A 15,386-nucleotide genomic window follows, 5' to 3' on the forward strand; every position below is an offset into this window, starting at 1 on the left:
TCAAGTCTACTGGCTAGGGGAACTCAGTTACCTGACTTTTAAACAACAGTTGCCATAGGTGTTAATATCATACCATTCCCTGGAAAGTAAATGATTATTTTTTAGTGTAGAAGTATTAATAATACATAAGACAGCATGGTCAAGACCCTGAAGTAGTTTTACATCCAGGAGAATTTCTAGATGGTATCCACTAGCACTGTGCAAACGGCAATACAAAAAGTTGTGTTAAAAAATAAGCAAACAAACCAACACCACTTGCTTTGCGGCACTGTGCTGGAAAGGGCTGAAAGGAGTTATTTTAAAAGAGCGTGATTTTAAGTACATACTTAAGTGTTTTGAAAAAGACGTTACTGGAAGCATGTATCACAAATTAAAATCAAGGCCGGTTATAAAGCCCATATTTAAATAACATTATAATACAAGAAAATATTTAACAAAAGCGTGCTTCAGCCAATGAGGTCCAGCCAATGTGTGCCCCGCCCCCCCCCCCCCCCAGCACCTCTCCCACACTCAGCTCATTTTCTGTGCAGCCCAATCACTCTGAAGTGAAACTGGAAAAAGGAGAGAAAGCAGCCCAGACATACATACTGACATCTAAAAGGAGAAAGCCGACACCCGTGAAGAACAATAAATAAAATTTACAGTGAGATAATTCGCATGTACGGACCCTAACCCAGGGAGACTGGAAACGGTCTCACCACCTGCACACTGTTCTCATCTGATCTTATTTCCAGTCCCTTCTGACACAAACCAGCAGACTGCAGTTGGAGTTAAAACAGGGAAACAGCTCTGAAAAGAATATCTCAGGAATCTGAGATCAACCTGAATGAACAGTAACAGGAATGTAGCTACTGACAAATCAAGATTAACGGTAGCTGGAAAACACAGACACTTCTCCCACTAAGCATACCTTACACACTTGTGAGTAAGGTTTCATCAATCTGCTTGCTGTTAAGCAACGACTAAGTCGCAGCATCACCAGAAGACATTTCAAAATATAGGAAGTTTTTCTACAGGAAAAATGCTCAGGAGCAATCTGAGTAGAAGAACATATGTTCAAGAAAGAATGCAGAAATTCTCACTACTTCCCATATGTGCTGGTTTGGAAAGCAGAAAGCAAGCTAGCTCTATTACATAAAACAGAGTTGTACCTATGCAGGCAGCGGATTTTCACATCCTACCCACAATGTACAGAAAATGTACATCTTCTCTCCCTCCATCTCCAGCTCCCCAGTGTGAAGTATTTTATTCTGTCTTTACAGTGCAATTAAATGTTAGCATTGGCTATGAAAAGAGTAATTTTTAGGTCCTACTACATCAGATGACTGAATATACAGTCGCGTATTTCACATGCTATTAAGCAACACTACCTTGCTAGCCAACATCATTAACAGGCGATTTAACAGGCCAGTCTTCACACTAGCCATTTTCAAGGTTATATGGCTCTAGATGGTGATTGGAGAAGAAAGGGCAAGTGTAAGGCCACTGGGACTGCCCTCGGATAAAAGGAGAGAGAGAGAGTTATGAGCTGATGAAGTCCTGAGTTATCTACAGTCGATCTTTTGGAAGACAGACTACTCATCCAGTTTTTCAGCCTGGTCAGCAAGGATTCATCGGGTGCTTCATTTTTGTTTGAACTGCTCATAATCTTTCACTCTTGCTGCAGTACTGAAAGTCAGCAGTTGCTGGATGTGAATTTAGCGTGACAGCATGTCAGAGGAGGATCACAATCAGCAGCCATGGTTTTAGTCAATGAAAATCTAAAGCTCTCTGTAGTAAACGTCTTAATCACTTGTTTCAACAGAATTAAAACGTACTTTAAGATCATGCACCCATTCAATTACCGCAGAGACCGCTCATATTCTTCAGTGAAATGGGATGTTCATCTTTGACACATAGAGCACTGCAAATGATGGTGTTGAGAAAACCCATATAACAGCTAAGAATCAGTAAAAAAAAATCCAAAAAACAAGCACTAATGATTCTCTAACTGAATGCGAGCTTGTCCGCTTGGCAGCATCACCTACTGACACATGAATAGGTAATACTGTGTAGATGCACAACGCTAAGCAACGGAATTGCTGCAGCTGAATATACAAAATCTAAAAATGGTCCTGAAAGGCTGTCCCGCAATGTTCACCACAAGCACACAGGTTATGTCTCAACTACTTCCCCCGTAATTATCCTCAATAATATTTTATTAATTGATGTTTCCTAGTTCCTGTAAGCTCCTTGCCCCTCTCCATCTCTCATCACATTTCCCCACTGAAGGAACTTATTTCTAACTGACGGTGAGCACTGCTGGCCAATGGCAGAGAGAAGACAAAGGAAGAGCAAGTAGGGGAACAGTGTCTTCCTGACTTGGACTTGATACTTATTCCTTTCTGAAGCTAAGGTTTATGAACAGAAGTTTATCTCACATTGAACTTGAACTCTCTCTGCAACATGACATGACTTTTGTCCCATGAGGCACTGATTACAAATAAACCTTTATTTTGAAAGATATAACGCTATTCAAGAAATCTTTTGGGAGCAAACTGCTATTTGCTGTGACCACAGATACTTATTGCTGAAAGTCAAATCCACCGCTTAAACTATGTTCATGAAAAGCCTGCACTATTTATAACTTGGCTTAATATCACTGCTTTCCTTAAACACAGCCCTGGCTGCCTCATGGTAAACAAACAAAAGGCAACAATGAAACATCTGAATGCGTCCTATTTTAGAAACAGAGACTGTCAAAATATCTCGAACGAGCTTTGATCAATTTCCATAAACTTCACAGCCCCAAATCCTTAAATATCTATCATTCGTTAAGCTCTAAATTCATAGTCAGGAACTGGAAGACACTGGGAGTATACATACAACTGCACTGAATGAGTTCTTAGGTACATAAGAGCCTTTTATTTTCAATAGTACATTTGCCACAGAAGTTCAGAGAACGTGGAATAGTTCACCAAACATTCAGGGCAAATTCTTTATCATATTAACATTAAAAAGTAAATGCTTTTTTCCCCCCCCCCATTTGTCACTAACACAATCATATTCAGTACAAAAACAAGCAAAATCAAACAGTACAAAACGTGTAAGTTCTAAAGTGAGAAAGCACATTGTTCACATTGTAATTGAAACAGTTTCTACCATAAAGTAGAGCTTCTGGTGTTTTTTTTTTTCTTTTTAAATTGTTGTTGGCATTACAGGGGACATTACACGGGAGTTCTAGAGGTTTAAAAAACAAACTCACTACTCCCACTGCTGCTATCACTGCCATTCTGAGAAAAATAGAATGCTTAAAGCAAGCCTAAACCTCTCAAGCACACATGCAATTAACTGCATGCAGGGAGCATGCAAACTCCATCACCTACCTCTGCATTCCACCTTTTGAAAGAAATATAAGCAGATAAAAAGAAAAAAAATCTTTCCCTTGACTTTCAAACTGAAACAGAGAAACTTCATGTGCATTACCTGACAAAAAAACCACCTGCAATCTAATTAAAGGCTACAATGTCATATTCAGCAATCTGATCTCAGCACATCTGAAAAGAAAGTAATTATATTTCTTCAGGATCTGTGTTTTGTACTTCGCAAAGCTTCTCCTACATACACATTCTTTATTTCCATGGAGACTGCCACTACAGGCAGGAGCACCCTTGAGATACAAACACATTTTCCCGTTTCTCAGTCAGCTGGCTCTTATTGATCTGCTTGTCAGGCCTCATCACAAAACGTTACACAACTTCCATCTTCCACTCACCAACAATTTCTGCTATCAAAGAAATGCAGCATGCAAATTCAGATTTTTGTCTAGGACTATTTCCCAGTAACAGCTCTCTGAAATTGAACAAAGAATAAGCAAAAAGAGAGCTGGAAAGTAACCTACACTAACAACAACAAAGAATATTACACCTTGTTCTAATTCTGACTTCAGAGTTAGCCTTTGCTGTAATATCTTGCCAGGCATTTGAATCAACAACTGTATTTCAACTACGACTGTCAGCATCAGATGCTTTATGTAATGCACAAAACCTCACAGAACTGAGCAGCATGTGTCAAAGGGTACTGAAGAAAACAGTATGTATACAGTTGTTTAGTTACTTACGTTGTTGTTACGTGTTTCTACTGCTGGAAACTTCCTGACAATGAATTTGACGGCAGATTCCAGGTTTTTGTCAATAAGATAGGATGGTTTGGCTTTGGGGTCACCACATGCCTATAAAAAAAATACAATACAAAATGTAGTAAAAAAAAAAATCAACCACGTCAAATTAAGCGATAGTTGCAAATCTGAAGACAAACTAGAAAGATTTTTTTTTGTTTTGGTTTGTTGTTTTTATTTTTTTATTTTTACTTTTTAAGTGAGCAGGTGATAATGAGAGGCAAAGTGCAGGGACTGTCACAGCTGAAGTATGCAATGGGTAACAGTACAGAGATGCTCTTCTACTGAAAAAGATGCATGGAAGTATCAAAGCAGTTAGTGCAGAACAGCAGTGAGGGAAAAACAACTCAATCCTAAAAGAAAGAAAAAAAGGTTTTCTTTTTACTGCTATTCCTGGTTTGAGGTAGTGTTGTATTCATCTGGAGTTAATAAACTGTTAGAAAATTCAATCATGTCATCATCTATGGAGGACTATCCTTGGTGAAACAAAACTAAAAAAGCCCCACCACCAATCTGCATTTAACTTTTCTTTAAATTGTGAACTGCAAGAGAATTTTCCACCCCACAATAAAAACACCAATACTTGCCTAAAATGCCCTATTTCTTTAAATTAGCAACTCACGTTTTGCTCATTTTCCTTTATTCCTGCAGTAGCATAAGCTGTGCTTTAAAAGCAGCAATGAAGAAACTTGATTAAATTTCCATTTGAACAGAAGCGACAGCTCAGTGGAAGTCTCTTGAATAGCCTACACAGACATCTCAGAAGCCCAGGTTGGAGGAGCGACTCAGCTACTTTAGCCAGCTGCAGAGCATGCTGTTGGACACACTATTTATTCCCAACTAGTCTAACGAGCCATGCTATACAGCTTAGCTGGGAGAGACATACTAAAGGCAGCAAGCATTATTAATGCAACTATTTGTGCTCAAATTGTATTTTCTCTCAAATACGTATTTAGCATTATAGTCCTCGGAGGGATTTCCGTGTCTCATGCAAAACTGAATTACATGCTACGCATTTCTACGCAACATAGTGAACTTGAATGGCAGCTCGTTTAGACTCTTCCACATCAAATTCTATGGCTGAGTTGTAGACCGTAGAGACAGAAGTCATGGAGTATGAGACCGATTCTGAAAGCGGGCAAGCGGGCAAAGGGAAGGTGAAAAGCTTTGCAAACCTTCCAAACTTGTCCTTGCTGGGAAAGCATTGCAATAAAAAGAGAGAAAAATTACATATAAACAAATGACTCAAATTCTAAAATACGTTACATTTAAGTGAACTAATACACTATTACCTACATCCAAGAGAACATTATGACCATCTGTTACTATAGACAGCACACTTTCTAGTGGACAGCAATTATTCTGACACTCACAAGAAATTTTCACATGTACTTAATAGAATTTTACTATTGTGCACAGTTTGAGTAAAAGCTGAAACACGTAACTTCTAATAGTATTTTCAAACTTAAGTTCAGGAAGGAAGGAAAAAAAAGGAGTTCAACATCACATGCATCTACAGGGGAAAAACAGGAGAGAAACTCAGTGAAGTTTTACATACCTGAAAAAGAAACGGTAGCCAAGAAAAAAAACAAAACAAAAGTCATTATCGTAAGTTTCTACAGCTCCTGCCTGCAGTACATGACCATCAAAATGCATGTTAACGTACTACTCTGATACCTATACTCTTACATTTGCTAATTTTTCCACAACACATACTAGTTTTATTAAAATGTTACATCCACAGCATTCCAAGAGGAATTGATAAGCAAAATCAACTCAGCAACATCCACGTCACTGATGAGGTATGAAACGGTCGCTTCGGTATCCTTACAACAGCAAACAACGCGTGCCACAGAAGGTCTGTTCCGCGCACACTTGAAAGTCTTCACTCTATTTCTAAAGTAAAAATTATACTATAAGTGTCAAAAATTAAACAACTCGCACTTCAGATTCATGAAGTCTTAATTAAACAGAAGCCATGTTTTTTTTAAAAAAATCTGTGCCAGCTAAATGCAATTTGCTATCTTTGCCATACATTATGTAGCTTTCTCTACCAGAAGGATTACAAACTCAGGAAGGAGCTCAATAGCCAACATGTATCTGTGGTCCATTATATTTCAGCACACTTGCTCTTATACTGCAGATGAAAATTGTTAATCCTGCCACCACCAAATTCCTAAGTTTTTCAGCCTGACTTCAAAAATTACTTCCACATATGCTATTTTTCATTGCTTCCTAGCACCAGATGGTTTTCCTCCTATAAAATGAAGGTTTACTTTACTAGAAATTACATTCTAACCAGGCCCTTGCATGCAGCTCCTTCACATGGAAACAGACCTCTGAAAACACAAACATCCTCACTGGGTTTCAGGAACTTGGTTCCCAGCAATGATGAATGTTATTTGCAGCCTAAGTGGCAAATCCCTGCAGACATCCAAGAGTCCAAGAGACAGCTTTGTTCCTTTCCACTGCTTGTTTGCTAACATTACACATACAGCACCTGTAATTCTGCCTCCTAATTAACTACACAGGATTAACCCAAAGAGCGGGAAGAAAACTTCAGCATGCTAAGAGCTTTAAACCATTACTCATATAACCCCAAATCCCAGCTTTTAAGCAGCTACACAAGCCTACATTTCAAGGCTATGTAACTGAGCACTGGAAATCCCAGAATTACTACAGTCTTGCTAGCGCAACATTTGTGGAATACAGCTCTCTGAAGCTAAGGCATTCCAGCCCCTTCAAGCTCAACATATTACACTAAAAGAATCTCCCAGCAGTCACCTCCCAGTTCTTTTCAACATTACTAAACAGCTGTCAAGCCATTGTGATGAAAAAGACGATGCAGAATTACCACTGAGACTAGTCTACATAACTACTTCAAAAATGAAAATAGGAAGGACTCAGATGCTGGATTTCTATCAAGCTAGACTCCATTTCTTTCCACAGTACTTTTGAACACCCTCCTACAACAAGCTCTTAACCAAGTAAGCAACTTTTCTTTATCTGATTCTGTGCATTCAACCCTAGCAAGAACAAAAAAAAACTTCTATAGCCAAGAGAATCGTTAATCAGAATATTTATTTGCCGTCATATGCACAGGTCATCAAAACAGATTAGATGGATCAAGTTGCATAAACGATACAGGTGTTTTACAATGCCAATGAATTTTGAACTAATGCAGCATTTTCCTCCCTCAGGAAACTACATTATTAAACAAAATTCAGACTACTCTTCACTTGAAGCTAATAGCATTCCCCTATACAAGTGTCACTTTGAAAACAATAAATACTACATGGCTTCACTTTCTAGGTTGCACTTCATAAGCAGCCAACTTACAAGAAAGCACCCAACAACAGCAAGCTTAAGACCTACACTGAAGGTTAAGCAGTCTCTAAAGAACACCAAAGACTCCTGTACAATTGCCTCTGTACCACAGAGCATCAATGTTAAGAGATGTGCCAAAAAAAACCTTTTGCCCCAGTACAGCTAGACTGCAAAAATCAAAGCCCGACACTCTACTTCCAAGCTAAGGACAAGGATGAAAAAAGGTTCATTGACAAAACTACTACACATACAGAATTATAGAATCATTAAGGTTGGAAAAGACCTCTAAGATCATCTAGTCCAACCATCCACCTTCCACCAATAACCCCACTAAATCACGTCCCTTAGTACAACATCTAAACGTTTCTTGAACACATCTAGGGGTGGTGACTCAACCACCTCCCTGGGCAGCCCATTCCAGCGCCTGACCACTCTTTCAGAAAAGTAGAATTTCCTAACGTCCAGCCTAAATCTCCCCTGGTACAACTTGAACCCTCGTCCAGTCACTAGTTGTAAGAGAGAAGAGGCTGACCCCCAGCTCACTACAACCTCCCTTCAGGTAGTTATAGAGAGCGATAAGGTCTCCCCTGAGCCTCCTCTTCTCCAGACTGAACAATCCCAGCTCCCTCAGCCGCTCCTCATAAGGCCTGTGCTCCAGACCCCTCACCAGCTTCGTCGCCCTCCTCTGAACACGCTCCAGGGCCTCAATGTCTTTCTTGCAGGGAGGGGCCCAAAACTGGACACAGTACTCGAGGTGGGGCCTCACCAGGGCTGCGTACAGAGGGACAATGACTTCCGTACTCCTACTGGCAACACTATTTCTGATACAAGCCAGGATGTCATTGGCCTTCTTGGCCACCTGGGCACACTGCTGGCTCACGTTCAGCAAAACATCTGGGGTTGCTGTGGCCAAAGTGCAGGACCCGGCACTTGGTCTTGTTGAACCTCATCCCACTGGCCTCAGCCCAGCTATGCAGCCTGTCCAGATCCCTCTGTAAGGCAGATCAGCACTTCCTCCCAACTTGGTGTCATCTGCAAACTTACTGAAGGTACACCCAATCCCCTCATCCCGATCACCAATAAATACATTAAACAGGACAGGCTCCAGCTGACGTGACATAAATTAGGTCCATGCACAATCACTGTACCCCGCACAATGGCTTTCGACAATCTTTCATTTGTAACACCTACGCTTCACTCCCGCCTTTTGCACAAATCATCAGCATCCTCAGGAGCACTGGGAAATGCTACTTCAGTCACACGATGGAGCTTTAAGTTACTAAAACATGCAAACAGTTTTTATACTTTTCTTGTTGGTGCTAAGCCCAATCTATTCCAAATGATGAGCAGAGCTGTTGCCCAATAAAAAAAGAAACAGAGCCAGAAGAGAGCTATCGTTTGAATCAGTATTCTTCTATTTTCATCCTTCAAACTGTCAACATCAGAAGACTATCATAAAATAAGTCATATACTGCAGCAGTTTAACATGGTTCTATTAGTTAGGATTTTACTGCTACTACAGACTTGAGATAAAATACTGCTGAGCAGTTTCACTGGTGACAACACATACTGAAACAGTCAATGAATCACCTTGCCTTCAAGTTTCATTTATGAATGAATCTGCATTAAAAACGCTGAAGGTAACAAGCAAATAGATGGAATTTCAACCAAAAAAAAATAATTTTTATAAAGTCATTCCATGAGCTAGTAACTTTCATTAGTAGATAGAAATATGCTAAGATTTCCAGTATTAAAAAAAGAGGAAAAACTCCTGTGTGTATCATTTACAGCTTACTGCAGCATATGCTCTTGACATACAGGAAAGGCATGTGCAGTAAAAACCATTCTTCTCTTACGCTGACATTAAAGACTTCATCCTAAAATATATCTGAATTTAAATGCTTGGCTTGTGGTTGCACATCCTACAAAATTATACTAAATAATAAATGGCAAAGAAATATTCAAAGAGACGAGCTCATTATTAACTCCACATTTCTGTAGGATACAGTGCACTATTTATTTTTCATTTATGTCATGCATTTAAAACTAATGAGATTACTAACTGACAAGCTCTGATTTTGAAAAAAATAAAACTATGGAGAACAGAGAGGTGAATAATCAATGAGTAACTGCTTTAAAAGCTGAGTGCATTAGGAAGCAGTTCACACTCCATTGCTTTACTATTTCTGTTGAAACCTACCATGGCTGCTTCCGCTGCATTTTAGGTTTCGTAGAAGCTCGAGTTTAGTAATAAGCAGGCTTGTTCCAGATGATCTTTGTGAATGAACCCTTTTGTCAGCTATGAAATGATATGCAAGCACCAGCTAGTCACACAAGCACAAATTATAACAGTTTAGTATTTTGATGGCTAAAATTTAACTATTCTACTCTAGTATTACTTGCTCATCAGCGTGTGTTGAACCACACAGTATCTACTTTGTTTAAATTCAAAGATCCAACACATCAAGTGTAAACTTGTGTGAAATCTGAAGAAACAAAGCTAGAATAGGTGTTGAGAACTTGCCTACCCTACTTTCCCTGTCCAAAGCAGGACCACACGCACTTCTCCTGCTTCCGGGAGTTATTTGTCAAATCTTTACTAACAGTTCTTCAATGGACTAAATTCAAAAGCATCCTGAAACGATCTTTTCCATTATTTAATCACTTTTATCATTAGAAAGTTCTAAGATCTTAGCTGTATTTTTCTTGCTACAATTTAATCCGCCACTTCATGCTCTCTGTGACCCTACTGACTTGGACATGTTATTCCTCTTCTCCCTACAGCAGTCTTAAATACTTGAAAACTTACATCAATTGTAACAATTTACTTCTAAAAGAACTCACTGTTTAGTGGATCAATTTTTCTTCATCCTAGGTCATCCTTTCTCATTGTTCTTTGGATTGTCTCCATTTTATCCACATCCTTCTTCAAGAGTGTGTTGAAACACCTGTTTTTCAGGTGAGTCTCGATGCGTGCCTTGTACCTATGCACACATTTATGAAATCTGTCTTTATTTCTTGCAGTTAAACTTAGTTGGCTCTAGTTTTCCTTAACTTCACCCAACTGTTTTCTGCAGACTTGCCCTCTTATTACTCTTTATCTTCTCTTTTACATTTCAAAAAGCATAAACTAATTGACAATCGTGCTTGCTCAGCTATCTACAAAATTTGTTAGAGCATACCTACAACCTGTTAGGCTCCAACTGAACTCTAATTATATTCTTCATTATTTCCGCAGCTCTTCCCAGTTTCTTACCTACAGATTTAATAAGCACACTGTATTCATCACCCAGGCTGTTAATGCAGAGCCCAGCTGGAACAGAGCTAGGACACCGCCCAGTGAGATGCAGTAGGACTACAGTCCAACAATGACATTTTCATAACCTTTCCCTAACATGGTTACCCATCTGCTTTCATTATTACAATTTCATACAGACCGTATTTCCTGAGATTGTTTGTATGAACAATCAGATGAGGTAACGTCAGCTGCCTTGCTAAGGTCAATGTGCAAAATACCTACCAAGCTGTCCTTATGAGAGTGACCCGTCATCTCACTGATGAAAGAAACGTGCTTGGTTTGACACTACCTGTACACATAAATCCATATTTGTAATGGCTATTTAAATAGCACTTGGGTCTGTTAATCAAATATAGGGCAGATGAAACACAAAGAACAAAAATAGAAGTTTCACTGCCACCAAACTTTCCTTAAATGTAATTTATAAAGTAACACTAATAAGAGAAAAGAAGGGAATGGGAACATCCTGTCCATTTTGATTCTAGAGCATGAACTGTTTAGATTATTCAGCTACATCTCCTCTGCATACAAATCTCAGAAGTATCCTACAACAGAAGCAGAACTTGTTTTTTTCAGCACACAGCAGGGCAAACAAAGAGCAATACGGGGGCAGGGGGAAGCAACCAATATGAATATTTCTAAACTAAGAAACAATGCAAGATAATTTTGGGTGTCTATCATTGATGCACAAGTATAAGGCCATCTAGATTTCCTTCTGTATATTTGAGAATGTATCATGGGATATTTTGGTACTATATTTAAAACTTTGGTGTCTCTTTACAAAATGAGTTGCTTTTCAGAATTTTTTTGAAATATTCAATCTAGGAAAAAAAAAAAAAAGTCACACAATACCATCAGTTTGCATTTGCTTCCAGAGAAAAGTAAGTGGCTTTTCTGCCTTGGCAGCATGGATCGTATGTTTGTTTGCTGTTTTCTCCTATCAACTGGACAGTATTTTGAACCATTCCTGTAAGACTACAAACACAAATGGACCAACAAATACTGTTGTCTTAACCTTTAAAGAACTGTTAATATCAATCAAGCACTAAAAATAGCACCACCACACCCTAAGTCACTTCCTCATGACTTGAAGACATTATCTACTCCTTCCAATACCAAACGTACAACTCAGAAAGAGATTATCAGTGAGCTTCTCCTCTCAGCTCAGTGCTCTGCAGCCCTCTTAGAGCTCAGTGTCCAAAGGGTGATCTAATCCTTCCAAATTTCAGAGCTCTGCAGTTTGGGAATTTCTCCTTTGCTAGTCCCTTAAAAGGCTCTTCTACTTTTCCTGAGCAGCCGCTGCAGTGCCTGAGCAGAACAGCACACTTCATCAACTTTCCCATCAATGTTTAGACTTTGACAAGTCCTCTCTGGTCCGATTTTTTTTTGGAAATCTTTTCCTTCACCCTAGTCTCATGACAAGAGGGAAAGGCTGGAGAAGTGAGTCTACCCTCTATGCAGACTTGGCTGATCCAGTCAACTCCTCATTGTTTTCCCACAGGAGAATTGGTGCTGTCTTTCTTTACCCTCACAGCACTGTTGCTTTTTCACAAACAGTATGTATTTAACTGCTGCAGGAGATAAATGGGAAAAAAAGTATTCATTTGGCCTTTAAAATGGCTAAGAAGCAACACCCTTAATATAGGTACAAACGCAATATTCCCAAATTACATCTTTAAAGTACTAACCAACAAATAATAAATCACATGCTAAGTGATCTTATATCTGATTTCTCACTATGCTAAATGGTGCTTACAGTAGGATTGGGACCAAATTTTAGTTTGGAATGGTAAAGACAAGGCCAACTAAAGCCCTTGCAAGGCTTTATCCTGCCCTTTACCTAAGCCTTCAGCTTGGTTATGCAGTTCAAATCTAAGAGTCTGTTCTAGGTTCCCATCTTCAGACACCATGTGATCATGGGAGCTCTGAAAGCAAAAAGAACATTGCACTAATGACATTTTAAGATAAAAGTTTTGCGTGCAAACTTCAAACCTGTACTGTGATTAATAACAGAATGACATTGCTTGCAAAGCTATTAGCACCATGTAACACTCATTGTTTTTGAAAAACATACACTCCAAATAATTCAAAATCGTAACTCTTATCCCAATCAGCTTTGTTCAAAGTAGCACTGCTCTGACATCCATCAAATCCATACTCTCTTGACTTGCTCAAAGTCTATGATTCCGGTATTTCAACTCTGAATCTCTTACTGCAAATACTTTCTGGTATCCAAGCAGTTTATAAACAAACAAAACCAGGCCCACACACAGTAAGATTATTTTTCTGCCACTACTCCTGAACACCACATTGATTTTAATCTTACAACACTGCAGTATCACACAAAGCATACTAGAACTGTCTCTCTGTCTGCTCTGGCAGTAACAACAACACTCAAGTTTCACCTGACCCAAGACGGCATGAAAAATTCTGTATCTGACTTACAGACATAGCTGTAGGCACAAACAGCAAGAGCAATAAAACAATTGTTAGCCTGTACAATTGAGGATAAACATTTTAAAAGCAGAAGGAGCAAAACAGGAGAGAAACTGCAGTGATAACATTTCCAAATTCAGGACTGACGCTGGTCTCAGTACAATAGGCAGCTAAAAACAGCTGAAAGCAGCAGGCAATGTCATTCTTTATAAAAAGTTCCACCTCCATACAGATCAAGTAGGAGTTCAGCCTCACCACCCACTGTTACTTCAGTAACTCTGCATTTCATATTTTCCATTCCGCTCTCAAACAGGCAGAAAGTCGTGTGTCCAGATATCCCATCTTAAAAAAGAACCGTAAACCATTTTGGAAGACAACGGCACAGGCCAGCAAACAAGAAAAGAACAATTAAAAGCTATAAGGAAAATGAGATCAAAATTGATTTTTTTTTTAATAGGAAGTATAAATATCAAGTTTCTGTTTTTTAAAATTTCTGTACCTCAAGAAAATTCTTAATCCTTTAAAATCTCAGCTCCCTAAACAGCATCTACAGCAATCCGTGCAGCAATGATGAGCGCGTCACCTCTCACTTCCTCTTATTAAAATGAGTCTTAACCATTTCCTTTAACCGCAATACCGCATATTGTGTACTCCTCTGCAAACTTGAGTTTTGATATTGCCCTCTGCGGAGGAAGCTGGGAGAACGTTTAGCAGCAGTTCTGAAATCAGTTGTTTGCAAAGAGGGAAAAAGTTGGAAAACAAAAGAAAAAGAAAGGGTTCCAAGATGCCAGCTCTGCTGAAGCTAGTCTGAAGGGATGAAACACAGACATCTCAAGACTTCTGGAGCTCACCATCAGAGCTAGCCAGCTACCACCAGCAACCGATACTTACTGCAGCTTAAGAAAATAACTATTTGCATCTCAGTGCATCATTTGAATACAAAGTGCTCTATCTGCCCATCTCCAGATTGGCCAAGCTCTACATCACTCAGTAACCAAGCCACCCAAATGGCTCCTATCTCGGTACCTAAGATCTAAGCAGTTTTTGAGTCCGTTCACAGCGTTTGCAGGAAAACCTGCTGTCACCTCCAGTGTTTCTGCTCCCACACTGCGAGCCCATCCACGCGCATCACTGCACCAACAGCAATGCCATATGGACCAATCCGCTCAGGACTCCCTCCACCAAATGTGCTGACGGAAACACATCCAAAGGCACCACACCGCTCACCGTGAGAGTCCCAAACCAGTAATCACAGCACAACCTGCACTTACACTTGGTAGGGCAGAGCTTTATGCCAAGAGATGCTTCACCTGCCTCCTTCCTGCACAGCACGGCTCTGCTGGCAAGGACCTCGCTCAGGCTGAAAACTGGTCCAGTAGGATTGTGCCTGAGAAATTCTGTTTCGCATTACAAATACATTTATACTACTGTCATTAATAAGTAACACCAAGTTTCCAACATATAAAACTGCAAGTTACTCCATTTCCATTTCTGGAAGATGTAAATTAGCAATAATTAGGTTAGATTAGTTGATTGATGCTAGTGAAGATCTGCAGAAATACTTAACAACTGCACATCAACTACTGGTATTGGTTGGGTTTAACACCGACTTTGAATACCAACAGTCACTTTCCTTCCCTGGAAATTACAGTCAAATAGAACCTACCCTGCTCCTGGGCTGCCAGCAGGTCATGCTGCTCCCAGAGCAAAGCTGCAGGACAGAGTACTGGACAGAATGGCTCTCACCAGAAAGGAAGGTTTAGGGTCACAGAAACTAACCCACAGATGGACGATGACCAGCTCGAGCCCCTTGGTCCCCAGGATTCTCTACAGCCTCCAAACACCGCCGCAGCACACAGCATGGAGAACTGCACAGGCCTTCTAACACACTCAGCCTGCAAAGGTGTGCTTGCTGCTTGAGCGCAGGAAGCAAGGTTTTCTTTGAAAAATTAAAGACTCTCCCATAAACTATGTTCATGTCTAAAATTTGCTACTGGAACTGGATTACACAAACGCATACCTCCAGATCATGCATTAGCATTGAGAAGATCGAACCAGGAAGGCCAGGCAAGCAGCTGGAGCACCAGCACAGCACTCCGTGCCATGGCACCACGCAGGGATTTCTGCCGCAGGACGGGCAGCCGGGCTGCGTTTCGGGAAGGCGGCGAG

General features: G+C 39.9%; 1 protein-coding gene across 2 annotated transcripts in view; it reads right to left on the reverse strand.

The window, feature by feature from the left end:
• NCKAP1 (NCK associated protein 1) overlaps positions 1-15,386 on the reverse strand; it is a 55,508-nt gene that overhangs the window by 39,484 nt on the left and 638 nt on the right. The window contains exons 1-2 of one of the 2 annotated variants that reach the window (XM_021398647.1): positions 15,238-15,267; positions 4,100-4,210 (exon numbers count right to left, since the gene is read on the reverse strand). In XM_021398647.1, the coding sequence (XP_021254322.1) occupies positions 4,100-4,210; positions 15,238-15,258 (132 nt within the window). In that variant the 5' untranslated portion in view covers positions 15,259-15,267. Of the gene's footprint in view, positions 1-4,099; positions 4,211-15,237; positions 15,268-15,386 lie in introns of those variants that run through there. The other variant, XM_021398646.1, reaches the window with a different exon arrangement.

The sequence above is a fragment of the Numida meleagris genome, chromosome 5 (genome assembly GCF_002078875.1).
Source record: "Numida meleagris isolate 19003 breed g44 Domestic line chromosome 5, NumMel1.0, whole genome shotgun sequence".
Classification (NCBI taxonomy): Eukaryota; Metazoa; Chordata; class Aves; order Galliformes; family Numididae; genus Numida; species Numida meleagris.